The sequence below is a fragment of the Cariama cristata genome, unplaced genomic scaffold (assembly GCF_000690535.1).
Source record: "Cariama cristata isolate BGI_N322 unplaced genomic scaffold, ASM69053v1 scaffold1447, whole genome shotgun sequence".
NCBI lineage: Eukaryota > Metazoa > Chordata > Aves > Cariamiformes > Cariamidae > Cariama > Cariama cristata.
In genome coordinates, this window is record NW_009626883.1 from 33,626 (window position 1) to 50,328 (window position 16,703).

Sequence of the window (16,703 nt, forward strand, 5' to 3'; positions counted from 1 at the left end):
ATCAGATACGGCTGGTAGCCAACCATGATCCAAATGCCCACGTGAAGAAAAAAAGATGAAGTGGAAGTTTTAAGTGAGGTATGGATTCGATTAAAAACCTGTTGCCCTTGCCCATATACTCATATGCAGGGAACGAACTTGGTGCGTTCTCAGAGAACGAAGTCACTAAACAGACAGGTAGCAAAAGCTCTTGATGGGTGGAATGAGGGAACCAACTCGGTGCGTTCTCAGAGAACGAAATCACTAAACAGGCAGGTAGCAAAAGCTCTTGATGGGTGGAATTATTGGCTGCTGGGGCGTTTCCTTTATTGATGGCAATGGGTGCTCTACCGCAGTTTGGCTTTGGTGTTCCTGTAGGGCCAATATCCATACACCTACAGCATCAGGGCACAGCGAGTACAGGAATATTATATAATTAAACACAACTCATCATTGCAAAAGAAAATAAATGAAAAAAGATCAAGGCTCTATTAGAGAAATTAAGCATAACAGCAGTCCCTTGTTAACTCAGAGTAGAAAATACCTTTTCTTTATCTGTATTGAGTAGTTTTTTGTCATCTCTGTTTCTCAGCTTCCCCGGTGCTTCCGCAGTTGGCAATGAAGAATGGAAGATAAACAATTTTCCAGCACATTCTGCAGCCTGTTTCAAAGACACCATATTGGCGTATTTATTACTGCTAAGATAAACAGGCCTAATTTTCCTATGGCAGAAATGCAATTGAAGACAGTATCTTACTTTTAATAGAGCTGGAATTTCACCCTTAATATTTCAAGGATAGTTAGCTTTAATCATGAATGCCAATTTCTTCAATTCCTTTCAAGAAGCATTCTGCTGAAGACAGACAGACTTACCAAATATCTGTTTGTCATGATATGTGTCAGGAGTTGCTGACATTGCTTTTGACAAACTTTCTAAAATGTATATATATTATTTCTAAAAGTGTATTAAAATTAGTCTCAAATAGGAACACAATCCATTTTCTTCTTTTTAGACAAGAATGGTTTCCTTGAGCACAGGTATATGCATATTCATAATTCACAGTGAAAATCCTTACAAATTATAACTTTAAAATACTAAGCTAAATAAAAAACTTAATTAAAAGCTGCTTTCCCTTGCAGCCATCATCAAAGGAAATGTACAAATACAGCCCTTAAGGTTGTTTTGAAGTCAAGTATTAAGGAAGAGCATTCTGACGGAAGCAGTAACCAACTATATGTTTTGCATGCATACCTTCTGGCAGTATGAATAAATAACAAGAAAACAGGTATTAATTAAATATGTAAGAAATAGATTTGAGAAATGTTGTGTATTTTTGGTTCAACAAATGTATCTACTCAAAGTTCATGCTTTCCTTATACACAGCTTGCAGATAAATCAACTATTTTTAAACACTGGCTGTTTTCTGCCCCTACAAATCTTGTGGTGAACCATGGTGGCATTCTTTTAACTGGCAGCGCTCCATGGAAATGTCAGGGTTTCAGGGGATGTCCCGGACATACAGAAAGCAACTGGGGATGCGTCTTGACCTGTGGATTCATTTTCAGCTGTATTCAAAGCTGTGAGAACTTGTCAGTTAAGCAGAAACCCTCCAACCCCCTACCCAATTCAGTCATAGTCATAAATGTCTTGTTTTGCACAAGAAGTCAGCAGAAGCAGAAGAACAGGCAGGGTAAAATCGTATCTTACACTGATTCTTTTCCTGCCCTTCACACGTGTAAGGACTGGGTATCTGTGCAAACATCCAGAGTATCTATTAGTTCTGTTGCAGTAACTATGCACTTTTTTTATTTCTCTCAAATGCCAAATGAGAAACCGACACCTGCTCCTCCTCTTGTCCTAACATCCATCCTACGTAGAATAGACTCTAGGGACTGGTTTCCCTCAATAAGCAAAATCCGGAAACAGACGTTATGCTTGTCAGTGTTCTCATTTTGACTAAAGCAGCTCAAAGGTACTGTTAGAATAACAGAACATTACGGCTGGAAACAATCAGTGACTTTTTTTTTCTAATTTCCCATTGTGAGTTGTAGGAGGACTTGGGACTGGTTTTTAGCAAATGGAATTTCTGCACTTCTCAAGTCTTATTAAAGAGCTACTTCCTTAAAGAGAGGAACATTCTAACCTTTAGTGCCTCCATGCCAGCCTGGATAACAGGAGCGAAGATGGTCTCACTCTCGTTAGTGTCTGCAAACATCTCTGGAATCTGGTCCAGCAAGCTAGGAAAGACGAAAGCATCAGTGTCTCAACTGGTTAGCGTATAATAGCGTATAATCCCCAAGCATGCCTTGGAACATACCAAGTCTTCACATAGGAAGATGTTTTCCATGCAAATTTATATTAAAAAAAGAAATGTGAATTCTGATTGCTCAATTTCTTAGGATTCCAGCCAAAACAAAACAAAATACGAATTTTTAAATTCTGTAAGATGCATTATTTCAAAGCTGGTAACATAAAGAACATGCAATAAATAAAAAATAGCTAAAAATTAAGGAGTTCTAGTGTGCTGTAAGGACTTAAAGAGTCCTTAGATGATATCCAGGTGTGTATCATATACATCACAAGAGGAAAAACACACAACATGGCACACAGCCGCAACCCCCTTCCCATTTTTGAAGAAGCACAGGTGAAAACGCATGGTTTACACCTGGCCTAAATATGCTTTCAAATTCAGCACTGGGGGGTTGCTGATAGCACTTTTTCTTTGCCTCAGAGGTGGAAATATATGACATGAAGCATCTGCTGGCTTCTAAAGTATTGCAATAAATACACGTACCCCTCCAAAACCCAGTAACACAACTGACTAAAAGGCATAATGCATATCATAAGCATTCAAATCTTATTCTCATATGGAATAATTATACTTTACTTGATAACAACAGATCGTGATTCCTGAAAGTTAACAAGGAAACCATCCAGCAAAGGAACAAAAACTTCTCCAACATCTGAGACCACCATCATCTGAGGCTGAGCTAAGCTGCTTTTTACATTAAAGAAGTGGAGGACCTTGTTATAAGTGACAAAACCAACTCGAATCGCTGAGGATTCTTCTTGCTCTTCTCTGTAAGAAAAACAAAACCAACTGGTTATATTCTGACCGCGCAATAAAAGCATTCCTTTGAAATGCAAGGCTGCTTTGAGATCATTATCTGTACTGGGAGCAACAAAGCAAACAACCACCAAGCAGATGTAATGGCCTCAATCTTTGCCTTAGGTCAAATTAAAACACCCTGATAAAATCAACTGCTGTATTATTTACTTTTTAAAAAAAGATGTATTTACGTCAACCCTATCAACTGCGCATCCCATCCAAGCCACCAAAAGTCCCTAAGATAAAGAATAAACCATGTTGTCCTCAAAACATGGTAAAGAGAGAACAGGACAATTAGTTACAAGATACAATCAGAAAATAAGCTTTACTTAGAATACACTGTAATTCAGTGACACTAATGATTGATGCCTAGTAAGAACAGTAACTAGGCTTGAATGTCTACTGACTTTGGTGGGTCAGTCTTCTGCTTCAGCTTAAGCAGCAAAAGCTGCTGTTAGATCCTCTGTGGCAGTGTATCACGCAGAAAACACACTGTAGAAATTACTCATGATTGTTGGTAAGCTCCCAGGCCAACCAACACTACCAAACTGCTGCAGTGAGCTACACCTGCAGGAACGCTGCAGGCAGCAGGGTCAGCCTCTGGTTTTGTGGAGGTAACTCCTCTAAGCAGTCGCCCACTCTGCCATCAGTAGCAGCATTATTAATAGTACTAGTTAGACCCTTACTGGGTTTGAAGTCCTAAGTTGAGCCAGCTTTTCCCTAAAAGGCAATCCTATTCAAAAAATTGGTCTTAACTACTAATAAAACAGCACCTTCTTGTAGCAGGGTGTTCATCCCGTAAATGACAAACCAAGCCTTTAGCACGAAAAACGCCAGACAGGAAGGCTGTGGTACTTGCACTTACTACAGGTCAGCCCATATGTTCTGTAGCACAACCTTAAACATTTAAGCAGCCTACTTAACTTATGGTGAGATGTCACAAAACCAGCAAATGCTGAGTCTGTACTCTAATGCTTTTGCATGTTTTGCATGTTGGAAAGAGTTTCATATTCGAAGTACTGAAACTTGGAAAACCTCATTCAATTCCCAGCTATGTCACCAATTTAATTTACAACTCAAGAGGAATTTAACTTCTCTGGGCCTCAGTTTCCATTTGCAAAAGGGGACCAGCAAGAATTATTGTTTAATCTCACCAAGATGTAGAACTATACCACAAAGTTCTCTGAGACTGCAGCAATAGGAACCACAGAAATAGCCAAGCTGATTTTATTTTCTTTAGTTTATAAGAGACGTCCCTCACGGAAGGTTATGATTGCAAAAAATGTAACACAAAGAAATATGCTAATTGACAAACAGGATATTGTAACGTACACAGACTCATACTGATGTTACTATCACACCAAAAGAATTTAATAACAGAGCCGTACCTTAGTATTTCCAATTACTAGGCACTTAGGGCAAAACATCTACTCTTTATCCTTCACTCCAACCTCTGAAGAAACAAGGGAGTGTTAACAGTCACCCTGAGCCTTCACCACAGTCAAGCAGCCGGGGTTTGACAATATTTATCCTCCTAAGGGGTGTAAAGCCTTGGCCCCACCAAAATCAATGGCAAGGCCTCCATCCCGTTCCACTGCAACCAAGAGATTGCATTTCATGACTTGCAGAATCAAAAGTCAAACTAAAGAGGAGAAACAATGCAAATACACTTGTACTGCAATTCTTGCTTAGTTTTATTTTTTTTTTATTTATTTATATTAAAAACTGTCAGCCTTCTTCCTGGCTATCAAATCTTGTTTGTCCTCAGAGGAAAAAAAAAAAAAATAATTGTCATCAGCAGTTTCACAAGCTTCATCTAAAACCCTGAGCTTGGGAGAGAAATAATTTTTCTCGTCTACAGTCTTTAACTCTCATGTCAGTCTAGAAAGCTGATCTACCATTCATGTTTTATGGGAACACAGCTGGATAAGAAAGGGGCTACTTTGACCTAAAACAAATCAATATTCTATATTGAACACACTCCATAAAGAAGCATTTTAAATAATTCCTCCAAGATACGCTAACTCAGATGCATCATTTCTGAATGTAAATTTCTAATCATTCCCAGCACTTAGACACTATTTTCTTAGTAACCTGATTAACGGGGAGCGTTCAGGAGCTCAATGAGGACAAGCTATTATTAACTTTCTGTACACACAGCACTTTCCTACTTCAAAGAGAAATATCCACATTATCCCAGTAGTCCCAAAGTTACACAGCAGGTATTTGGGACAACTTTTTCAGATACTGCTCTTACCTGTGACAGTTTGTACTGCCACACTTCATCCAATTTCTTCTATCATAGTTTTAAAGATTAGCTGTAAACGTAGCAGCCAATTGCCTACGTAGCTCACACACTATGTACTTCTTTTTAAAGTCTCAGAATGAGAGGTCTGGATCATATGTAGACAAATGCATTCCATTTTTATTTTTAAATTATGCACCTAAAAATCGTATTTGCACAACTACTTAGTCTGATTTTCTGAAGCTCATAAGCATGATTTCTATAAACACATTTTTCTATATTTCTCTAAATACAGAGTCCGGGGTCTCTGGTTTGGAACACGTAAGTTTGAAAATATCTGCTCAAAAATTTCAAGCAAGCAAATGATGTGTTTTCTGCTGTGCTGCACGTCTACAAAAACACAAAGTTCTTAACACCTAGTCTTGAGCCACTGGCCTTAACCCTTTCTTTGCTAGCCCTAACTTCTCACTTGGCAGCCACTTTCATAGGCTCACCTGGCACAGGTCTTTCCACCAGTGGCCTTTTTATGGCACAGATTGCTTTGCTACCCCAAGTCTTTCCTCTTAAAGATATGAGCACAGGGTGTATTCCCCGCACAGGGCGTTCACCTCATGTGGTAACAGCAGAGTATTTTTGCAGGTGTACTTGTCCAACAACAGAAAAAGAACACACAGCGACCTTTGTGTCTCGGCACCAAAATGAAAGGTTTGCCACAAATTTTGGTGGAATGCCTTACTTTTTTTTTTTTAATTAATATGGTTTAAAGACAACAGATGAGTTCTGAAGAAACTGAAGGGCATGCCCTTTATTTTTTTTAATTGCTTTTTTCAGACATGAAAATTTTGGCTCTGCAAACAAATTATTTAGTGGTAGATCTCTGCAGCGTGCTGGTAAGAAGAATTAACACATCTTTTTTGTGATGTAGATACACTTGCTTTCATTTTTCCTCAACTTTCCCTGTTCAAGCCCAGTGTTTCTAAACTGCCAACTGCTTTTTGTTACTACACCCATGCCTTTTACTATCTTCAGACTCATGACCAATCCTGATGGAAAGCTCTGAGATCTGTTCAGGATATCATCAAACACTTGTGTCTCCAGTATAATCTTCAATGACAAAGTACTTCAGAGATGGCCTTACATGGGCATCTGACAAACTAAGCCCCCAACCCGGACTGGAATTTCTTTCCTGCACAGAGACCCCAGAAAGACCTAAGATAAAAGATTTTTAACATATCCCAGATTATCTCAAGGATCTTGTCTCCACTCTTTCTCACTTTGCTCTCCGTTTCTTAAGTCTGTTCTCCCTCTGGAAGTACGGTTATTTGGAATGCATTTTCTTTCTGTATGTTCTTCAACGCTTTTATATGCCTTCACTGAGAAACATCTTGTGTACTTAAAATTTCTCAGTCTTTTACTGCTCTCATTTAACTATGTGTGTCTGCATTATTTAAACTTTAATGAAAACTATAGTAATATACTATAGTAAAAACTATACTAAACTACACTAAAATAATAAACTGTCATTAATATCAATCAGTAGTAATATTACTACTGTGTGTTTAATGCTCACAAAGCAAATGTGCGATATATCATAAAACGTTTGTGGCCTACAAGATTTGTTCTCCTCTCAGATACCTACCAGGACAGAAGAGTCTCACAGCACAGCAAGGAGCTTTAACAGTTTTGCTAACTAACAATAAAAGCTAAAGATATAAGCCACCAACACTATGGCTTTAGAGAGACTTGCCACTCCCGAATGTGCTGGTTTTGGTATTTCCCTGTTTAATTTAATGAGAAAAGCAGCACTGCAGTAAACAAAACTACACCAAGTCAAAACTACAAGCTGGGACTTAGCTGACAATACCACTAGAGTTCACTACAAGAAAGGAAAAGAATGCAACCTATCCATGCAATTAGTATGACAGATTCCTTCCATTCACATAGTAAGCCCAGACATCAAAGTTTAAGAACCATCAGCAGTGTTAAAATTAACATGTGGTCACTGTCACCCCAAAAATGTGTGTACCCCAAATTTTTACATTTTCGGTAGCTTGTTTTTACCTCTCAACACGCAAAGCTGCATGAGAACTGCAGGGTAGTGAGTTAAGCAAAGCACACTTCTGTTTCTTTACCTTGGAAGTTTATCTAGCAGAGTCTTCAGTTCATCGCATATGAGTTTAACTAGGCCACTGTTTATGTTTCTGTACGACACATCAATCATGAAGATATAAGCTGGTGGCTTTGGAGGTTTGTTGTTCTACAGAAAAAAAGAACATTCACAGGTAAAATTAGACAGCGTCCTGTTACGTTGAAAAAATTTCCAGGTGGTACCATAAGGCAATCTAAATACAGCGTTCAGTTGTTTGAAAAATACCATGGATCATAAACAGTAACTATAGCAGAAAGCTGACACTTATTCAGCACAGTCCATCCCTGGAATAAAAAATTACCACTGGAAAATAGCATCCTAATGAAATAAAATTAATGTAAAGGGTAACAGTTTATTAGATAAGATGAAACACAAACATTTTCTGCTGGAATTCAAGTGTTTAAACAAATTTGCCTTTTGGCGTTTTTCTGTACCCATACTGGTTTTGCATTCCCTGTATCAATATGCAATACCATTTTGTTAATGTGAATGCTTAAATTCAGTTTTTTGTTAGCATTTGCATCCAACAACTGTTAAGGGATTTCTAACCAATCTGGAAACAGAAAATACAATTTAGTTACTGAACCAGAATTAAGATATCTCAGTTCTTAGCAGTACTAAGTGGTGATCATCTGCATCCCATCTGTCTGTCTTGCTGTCTCAGGCTCCAATGGATTCTGGACAGCTGAACTGTACTTTCAGGAAAAAGATGAATTTCTGTAAGATAATCGAAGCATGAGAGTGGAACATTCAATGGTTGTAACTGCTGCATGCACAGCAGTGACTTGGGCTGGTATGGATTCCTTTGGGAATTCCTCTTATTTGTAACGTAAGTGGCATACAAATCGTGACATACACCACTGACACAAGTTTCTGTAAGAAAGAAAAAGTAAGATGAAGGGGTTTTGTTTCCAAATAAAGGAATGTAACGCTTAGAGATGTACCCAGGAAGAAGACCATATAAAGTGAACATAGCAACAGTAATCCCCATACTCCCTAAGATCAGTTTTCTTAATTCCCACTAAGACGAGTAGTGGTCACTACTTGGTGTCAAATTCAGGACAGCTTTTCCATTATACTCTTCCACTGCCTTCATATACAGAGTCCTGACCACTTAACCCAATTACACTTGTTAAACTAAACCTCAGGAAACTCCATTTAGGAAAAAAAATCATGGAACCTTTGAATTATGTCTTACCCATAGTCCCTGGCACACTTTAAACTAAACATTATACCCTTGAACTCACTTCATTTGAATCATGTAAATCAGGATTAATTCCTGTGAACTAAAACCAGGCAGTATTTTTAAAAGTTGTTCTCTTTACTGTACTTGGATTCTAGTTTCAAAAACTGTATCAAACACTACTTCTAAACTCTTGTATCACATCACCATTTATAAAGAATTCCTGTGTAATTTCTGACAAATATATGGTAGAAATGAGGACTTGTGCTCTTGCCACATCCGCTTAGCAGGAGCGCAATAATGCAAAACAGCTGTTATTTGTTAACATTTTTTGTAGCTGTTCATCCTTGTCATTTGATAAGCACAAAAGGAAATGACTTTCCAGTTCTGGTTTTAAACTGGATTTATAAAAGAATTAAACATTTGCAACTTGGAGCAAAATGAAAAATGAATTATTAAAATAATGTTAACTTTCTTAATATTTAATGACTTAGCATTTCCAGCGTGAGTGTTCATTTCTGAAGAGATTTCTTCTCTGTAACATCCTAGTAACTCTATGGATGGGCCTTTGCAACAAGACGACAGACCATACTGGGTGACTTAACACGGAAACTCCCCGATCTAAGCTATATGGCAAAAGCCACTGCACTGAAAGATGCATTGTGATGGTGACTGCGTCACACAGGGTTACACTCTGGAGTAGAGAAAAAGAGCTGTGAAAATGGCACAGAGCCATTCAGCACACATGAGTTTTCAAAAGTTTAGCTGCCAGAAATCAGCAAAGCTTAACCGAATTTGATGGAGCTACACTGGCTGTAGGCTGAGGATCCCATGCTGTATTTCTGTAATGTCTCACTACAATTCTCTCCTGTTCTGAGGTTTAACCTGGATTTCAATAAAATCTATATAGGTTGTCTCAGGGATTTCACTCGATTTTGGAGCAGTACCCTAGTGAGAAAACAGAATTAAACCTCTTCATTATCTTCATACCAGCAATAATCTGATGGTCTGAGGAAGTTACTGGTATCTACTTCAAGACCTTGTAGGATCCAGTTGCCTTTCCTAACCTTATCATGACCTCAATTCCACTGACAGGAAGAAAGTTCTGCCTGATTTCAGCAAGAACAGAAAAATATGTCCATACTGTGGACTGAAGAAGTCACACTTGTGGTTTTGTAAAATAAGCTAAAGCTTGACAAGTTTAAGTAATTTATGCTTTCAGAAGTATCAAATACAGTTCTCTAATAAAATCAACTACAAATATTTACAGTGACTTGAGTTCTTCAGTGAGTTAGGAGAGAGAACCCATTCCATTGTAACTTACTTACTGGTCAGAATACTAAAACTGCTCTTACCAGGAAAAGATTACAAGGTCAAATTCCCTTGCTAAGGTTTTCAATATTGGGAAGGCAATTTAGCACGTCTGTCTTCAGAAGGCATGTATCTAAAATGCAACACTGCATCAGAATTTCAACTATAGCCTCTAAACAGTGTAAACAAGCTAGCTAGGACCAAATGAACGCCCCAGTTAAAGACTGGTGATCCATGACTTCGCTGCACTATTTGTTATTCTTACTTGCTAGTCTCCTACTCTGCAGCACAAAAGAACAAAACCCAGTATTCTCCGCATAAATAAACATTAAATTCTCTGCATCTATCTGCATTTCTAGAATGTTTCTGGACTCTGATATTCAGCTTACAAGTGCATTTACTCTACTGTAGGTATTTAAAGGATTTTTGTTTTGATATAAAATTGTAAATTAGTTTGTATCCTGGAAATACTCACTCGGCAATAATCCAAAGTAGCAAGATATTCGTAAGATCCCAGAGATAGCTCCGGTCTTTCATAGTGGTCTACCCGTCGGCCAATGTGGTCCAGATGTTGAAAGAAGAATGGAGGGACTAAAAGCCAACACAACAGCAGAAAAAAAAAATTATTTTGGGGAGGAGGGGAACAAGCCAACAACTTCTTTCAACAGATACACTGTAGTAATGTAGGTTCCTCTCTTATCGATCAAGGGTAGAGCCTAAACACCTCTCCAGGTTGCAATGTTTTTTCTTCCTTCACATTGGCTTAAAAAAACCCAAACAACCAAAAACCCACAACATTCTGGTAATGCCAGCTCCTTTTGTATTTGGAGGATAGGGCATATTCCCCTATAAATGTCCATATTCTCCCACCTCTACGCTGTCAGGACTGAGTAGGTAAAACTGACCCAGGCCATTTCCACAGGCAGAAGCCTGTTACCCTCAGGATACAGACTTAACTGGGACTATTGGTAGGTACAGTCTACTCACAGCTTAATTCAAATCACTGGAGCCAGAGCTCTGCAGAGGGACCACGGTAAAAAGAGCACTTTTCCTAAAGCCTGTACTGCTTTATCCAAAAATACCACTTCCCCGGAAACAGCTCTACAAGGTTCACAACCCCGGGCTACCGTACAGCAAAGTGCATTCGGTCCATTATATCGGGAACCTTCTGCAGCTACAGATAAAAGGTGCAGAACTCCAAAGCAGTAAGAAATCAAGTGGGTTTGCCACCAACAACTTATATACAGCTAGTCTAATGGTTAAGGGTCACACTGGGGAAGCGTCACCTCTGGATTTTAGCTCCTCCTTCCTCAATCAATATATATTTAGAATGCTTATTTTTCACATTTTTGGATGTAAAAAGTGTACGTGTGTGAGTGGGGGGAATATCTACCTAGTTTGTCGGCCATTTTTAATCCTCGTAGTTTTTTTTAAAGTGCTTTCTGACACTGCAACTTAAATGTCTTTCTTAAAACGTTCACAATGCATTTAAATTTCTCTTTATCAGACTTTAAGTTGCTAATAATCTATGAAACTTGTAATCTGCTATGCTTGCACAAACATTTGAGCGTCAGGCAGAAAAGAAGTTGGAATGAGTCTATCAAGGTTCACATTTCAGAGTTGAAAAGATTACTGTATTAGGGAAAGCACTATACCACTGTGATCCAGCTGAGGAAATCCAACTTGATACAAATGTTTAGAAAGGCTAGTTCTGGCAAAGATTTGGGCTTTAGCCAAGAGCACAAGAACACTTATGAGTCACATGCAGCACACTTGAACAAATATGGCATGGTATCTTCTGTGAAAACCAACACTTGTCACAGTAAGATTAATAGGTATTTAACCATTGCATCCACAGTCATGGACAGGACTAGGCTAAAAAGGTTCTAAATAGCTGGTTCTTGCTGGACATTCAGATTTCTTCAAGAAATTCACTTCTTTCACATAAAAGTTGCTTTCAGTTATCAATACAAGCAGCTTTGTATCCTATGTTGACATAATATTTTTAAATAAAGTTTTGATTGTATCACACTGGACTTCATGAGTCAGCATTACTTTTCATACCTTTTTTTTTTTTAATTGTACTGAACAAATGTTTCTACATATTTTTCTTGGGTAGTATTTTTTTTTTGTGAAATAGGCCTAGCTACCACATCTCACTAAACTATTTTATCATCAAGTCAGCAAGTCAAGAAAATAATGTTAGGGTTATAGTTTCTTTTTAGTTTTATGGGGTTTGTACGAATCACAGATCAGAGAAACATCACTTACCATCATTTATACAATTGCAAAATCCACACTGGTATCTTCTTCCACCTTCAATAAACTGCATGAAGGGACACATGTAAGCTTTGCACCGGTTGCATCGGATTGGTCCAGTCTCACCATGGTTTACAACATAAAGAGGTGTCTAGGTGAAGAGGTACACCAAGTTATAAAAAGCAATGCGAACTTGAAACCAAATGAAGTGAGCTAGAAAGTTCCTGCTCAGACTTAACTCTTATTAGAGATCACCTGATCAAGAGATCATTCATTGTTCCACATGTGCCCCAAACCTGCAGTACAGTTCGCTCAACCCCACAAGACCCCTTGAGGGGCTAAATTTACAAGTTCACAGGCTGTATTCTGACACTTACCAGAGAGATAGTAAGGATTCACATCAAAAGCCTATAAAGTTTTGAAAGCATTGGAAGTTTAGGGCTCTGGGCTAATTTTCTCTGCCAAAGGGTTTTTATAGCTCACTAAGAGAAATCCGCTGGAGTCAGGTATTTTGCCTTCTCTGTCAGACTGAGCTTTTCCTGAAGAAACCTATTGCTGCTCATCTGTTGCAAATGGTCTCTCCAACAGGTGTTCGCTAAGAAAGCTCCTAATATTTTGTCCTAAATGCTGTCCCCCCAATGGTGCCATGTTACATGCTACACTAACATTTAAATGTTGTCAGGGTCACCAGCTAGAGTAGAAGATTTAGAAGAAATGCTAATATTTATTGAAGGAAAGTACATTCAGGAAACAAATACAGGATCTCAAGCACATGTCAGTTTAATTACACTGATCATTCTTGCTTACAGCCTCTGCCAAAAACCACAGCTAATGGAAGACATTTTCCAGATGCCTCTTTCAGTAATAACTGCAGCAATTGAAAGATTCCTGTGATTATACTTAATGTTAGAAAAGTCATACTTGAAACCACTACAAAAATGGAAGTTTGCTCAATTATTTGTGAAACTATGTTTTGTATTTTTCTTCCTTCTCTTACTCCCCTCAATCCCAACTAAAAATCTCTGAACGTAAGAATAAGAAAGAAATCTGGAGTTTGGACACATAACAGATCTCTGCAAGAGGAAAAATGCTGACAGCCTTTGAATGCTGTCGTTGCCACTAGCACATTCACTTTTCGGTTTTTAATTATTCTGTCTTCTTACGGAATGAACGTATTTCATCTATTATCTTTTATTGAAGCATAAGACTCTTTGGATACCTAGAAAATCATTCATATCTTTCTAGCATTCACTGCTTACATATATTTTATTGTTTATATTTTACAGAGACTATTGTACTCATTTATTTCTCCAAAGGGTTTAATGCTTTTTGCCAAGGATTTTACACATAAGAGTAGATTTTCACTACATGGGTTTTAAGGGCTCCCTCCTGCTCCACTGAAATACTATTTTACTTTATGTTCTTTCTTCTACAAAAAATAACACCAATTAACCAATAATGTCAGCTGGCAAACTATCAGGGTCATTTTTCAGACATGAAAGCCTTGGCTATAAAACCTGCTCATCAGCCACAATCGCTTAATAAGTTTTAAGACTTAGGGGTTTTGTTCATTACTTGGCAATTTTCTTATTATCATTCTGCTGTATTAGTTTAATGAGGCCTGGATCTGGTTTGCAGTTAATATTATTATAGTACCTGATCTGGTAGGGGAAAAAACAAGACTAAAACAACTCCTGATGCATTTATACACATCCATTTACTAATTTTAAATCTTGGTTTGATACATGTAATGTTATCCAAGAGTGAAGAAAAACTACCCCCAAATGATCATATTTTAAAATACCAAAGTTAAGACCTTCGTATAAAAAGCATGAACAAGAACAATCAAAAAATAAACACCATGAAGTTCAGAGCTAGGCGTCTTAGACATACCTAATAAATTACCTTTTTAAAGACAGTAGAAATAAAAACGATGAGTTTTTTCCCTGTGTTTTCATATTTAGAGTGGAAATTTTAGTTTTCCTTTCCCTTTAAGTTTCCTTAAAAAAATTACTTATTAAAAAGTCCTTTTTAAAACGTGGGGTTAGAGCCTGAGTAGCCTACGGGTTATGTTTGCCAAGATTTACATGCATGTTTATGTATTAAATGGTTGTCTCGAAGTTACTGAGACTATGTGCAGTGCATGAGGTTAAAACATGTGCTCAAGTCTTAAGCAAGCAGTATCCACACACAATGTTCTGTAAACATACACTAGGCTGGATTCTGTTTTGTCTTACCCAGAGAAATAAAGGGTAAAACACCAATAAAATCACACTGCAGAAGCTAGCTATTTTTATTTCCTAATAAGCTTGCAGAAACTTACCAAAAAAAATTAAAGAAAAAAAAATAATCAATGAAGCAAACCAACTAAAAATGCATGCAATAGAATTCAGAATCTTGTCTAACAAAGAAAAACCCTGCAAAAAAGCTCTATGAGTACCTTTATTCATTTGGAAATTTTTTAAATTAAATGGAATGGACATTTTAGTATTTTAAGTAAATTAAAACATTATATTAATAATGAACACATCCTATAGTAAAGCTATCTGTATGATAATTTCAGAATAAGCACCCAGATCAAAAGCATCAAAAAACCCCACTTCTTCATGTGAAGAACACAGTTGTGAAAGAAACTTTACCTCAAAAAAGCTGAAATCTTCTGGGGCATTACACCGTAAGAGTAGACATTCTACCCATCAAGAGAAAGCAATTTCTGTTTCGGTGTGTAAACTGCTATTGCATTTCCAACTGTCAAAATAACTTCTGTCAGGGTGAAGTAACTTTTTTAAAAAAAATAGGTAGGTGTCCATGGGAACGTACAAAGATAAGTAATACTGTACATGCATTAAAAAGCATAAAATAAAGTAATACATTTAAACTAATGAATACATAAAAGAGAAACGGTCATAAAAAAAAGACATGGTACTAAATGGGAAAGTCCTGTTTGATGTGCCCCACTCTCTGTAGATGTCACTGTATACCAAAAGATAAAGCAGAGATCTGTTTATGGTCCCATGGAAGTCAGTGGCAAACTCTCAGAGGAGCAGGGGAATAAGATAAAATTAAAAAAAAATATTCTTTTGAGGGTTGTTTGTTTGTTTGTTTTAAAACATATGCAATACTGTTTTCTTTTGCCTTTCCACCTCTCCTAAATCTCTACCAACAATAAGCGCATCAAATTAGATATTTACCACAACAATTTGGACATTTGCTATACTTGTGGACTTGTTACAGTCAAACACTTCTCCTCCCCCTCATCTCTTCACAAACCTTTTTCCAATTTGCCTATTTGGACCACCTAATCAAAAACAGAGACAGATCTCACAAAAAGAAACACTTAGGTATCGATTGCTGGCATTCCAGCACTATCAAAACAGAAATATTTCTCAAAATCAATGACTAAACTAATACTTGGTAGCCTAAATCTGAAGGGGACATGTAAAAGGGACTCCTTTTATGTAAGCTGAAAGAGTAGAGAGGCAGAAAGAATCAGTTGTGCCGGCAGGCAGAACTTTATACCTTTAGGTTAAAGCAAAGGAAGACTGGGCAGAAGAGATGGGAAATGCTGTAAAAGACCTGCATAAACTTTCCCTTCTCTGGAACCTCAGGGCCCCACTGGAGTGCAAGTCCTGAAAGCCGATCTGATAAACCATAACTTATCCCACTATTAGTCCAAATATAGTTGTGATAGCAAGAGTTTTATTTTGGAAATATTTCAGCAAGAACATCTCTCAGGAGTCAGAACAATACCCCAAAGCAATAGATAGACATTGGTGGCACAGCTCCAGGATGAAACACATCCATAAAAATTTCCAAAGGGACTGTAACCTGCGCTTTAAAGTCTGAGAAAGCTAATTACTATTGCTTGCTATAAAAATGAAGTCCTGACACACTCCTGAGGGTTCCCTGTGATGCCTGTAAAGTATCACCGTATTCATATTGCAGGATCAGGGCCACAGCTGGAAATTATAAGCGTAGGAGTAAGGACTGTGATGAAGTTCAAGATCGTCATGGCACGTCTCTGGAAAGGTGTTCTAAAGAGAAAAACCGTCAGAGAGAGAAAAAAAAAACGAGAGGCATACGCAAACACTGAAGAAAACTAGCTATTTATCACACAACAAAATAAAATATATACAGCATCTGTTTTCATTGCCAGACTGGGCTGCAAGAAAACATTTTGTAGCTATGCTGCAAGACAAATCTCCACATCTGATGGACACCGCACCTTGTCTTTGCCTTTTCCTACCTACCACAGCCAAGGTGGATTCCTATCCACTTCTTGACACAGACCCTAACAGTACAGTGACAAGCCTACATTAGGAGCTATGTTTTTGCCCTTAGTTTGACTCCACCATCATTGAGGTGCCCTTGACACCCCAGCACTGAAACAACAGGAACGCTATCGTACTGAAAAGAGGCCCACACAGCTTGCAAAGTCTGGCTACATCCAAGAGGAACACAAACACT

General features: G+C 37.8%; 1 protein-coding gene across 1 annotated transcript in view; it reads right to left on the bottom strand.

Moving 5' to 3' along the window:
- Nucleotides 1-16,703, bottom strand: part of SEC24D (SEC24 family member D) — a 51,953-nt gene that overhangs the window by 8,321 nt on the left and 26,929 nt on the right. Inside the window, exons 8-13 of the mRNA XM_009704202.1 lie at nt 12,249-12,387; nt 10,453-10,568; nt 7,467-7,591; nt 2,868-3,059; nt 2,124-2,217; nt 518-640 (exon numbers count right to left, since the gene is read on the bottom strand). Of these exons, the coding sequence (XP_009702504.1) occupies nt 518-640; nt 2,124-2,217; nt 2,868-3,059; nt 7,467-7,591; nt 10,453-10,568; nt 12,249-12,387 (789 nt within the window). The remainder of the gene's footprint in view (nt 1-517; nt 641-2,123; nt 2,218-2,867; nt 3,060-7,466; nt 7,592-10,452; nt 10,569-12,248; nt 12,388-16,703) is intronic.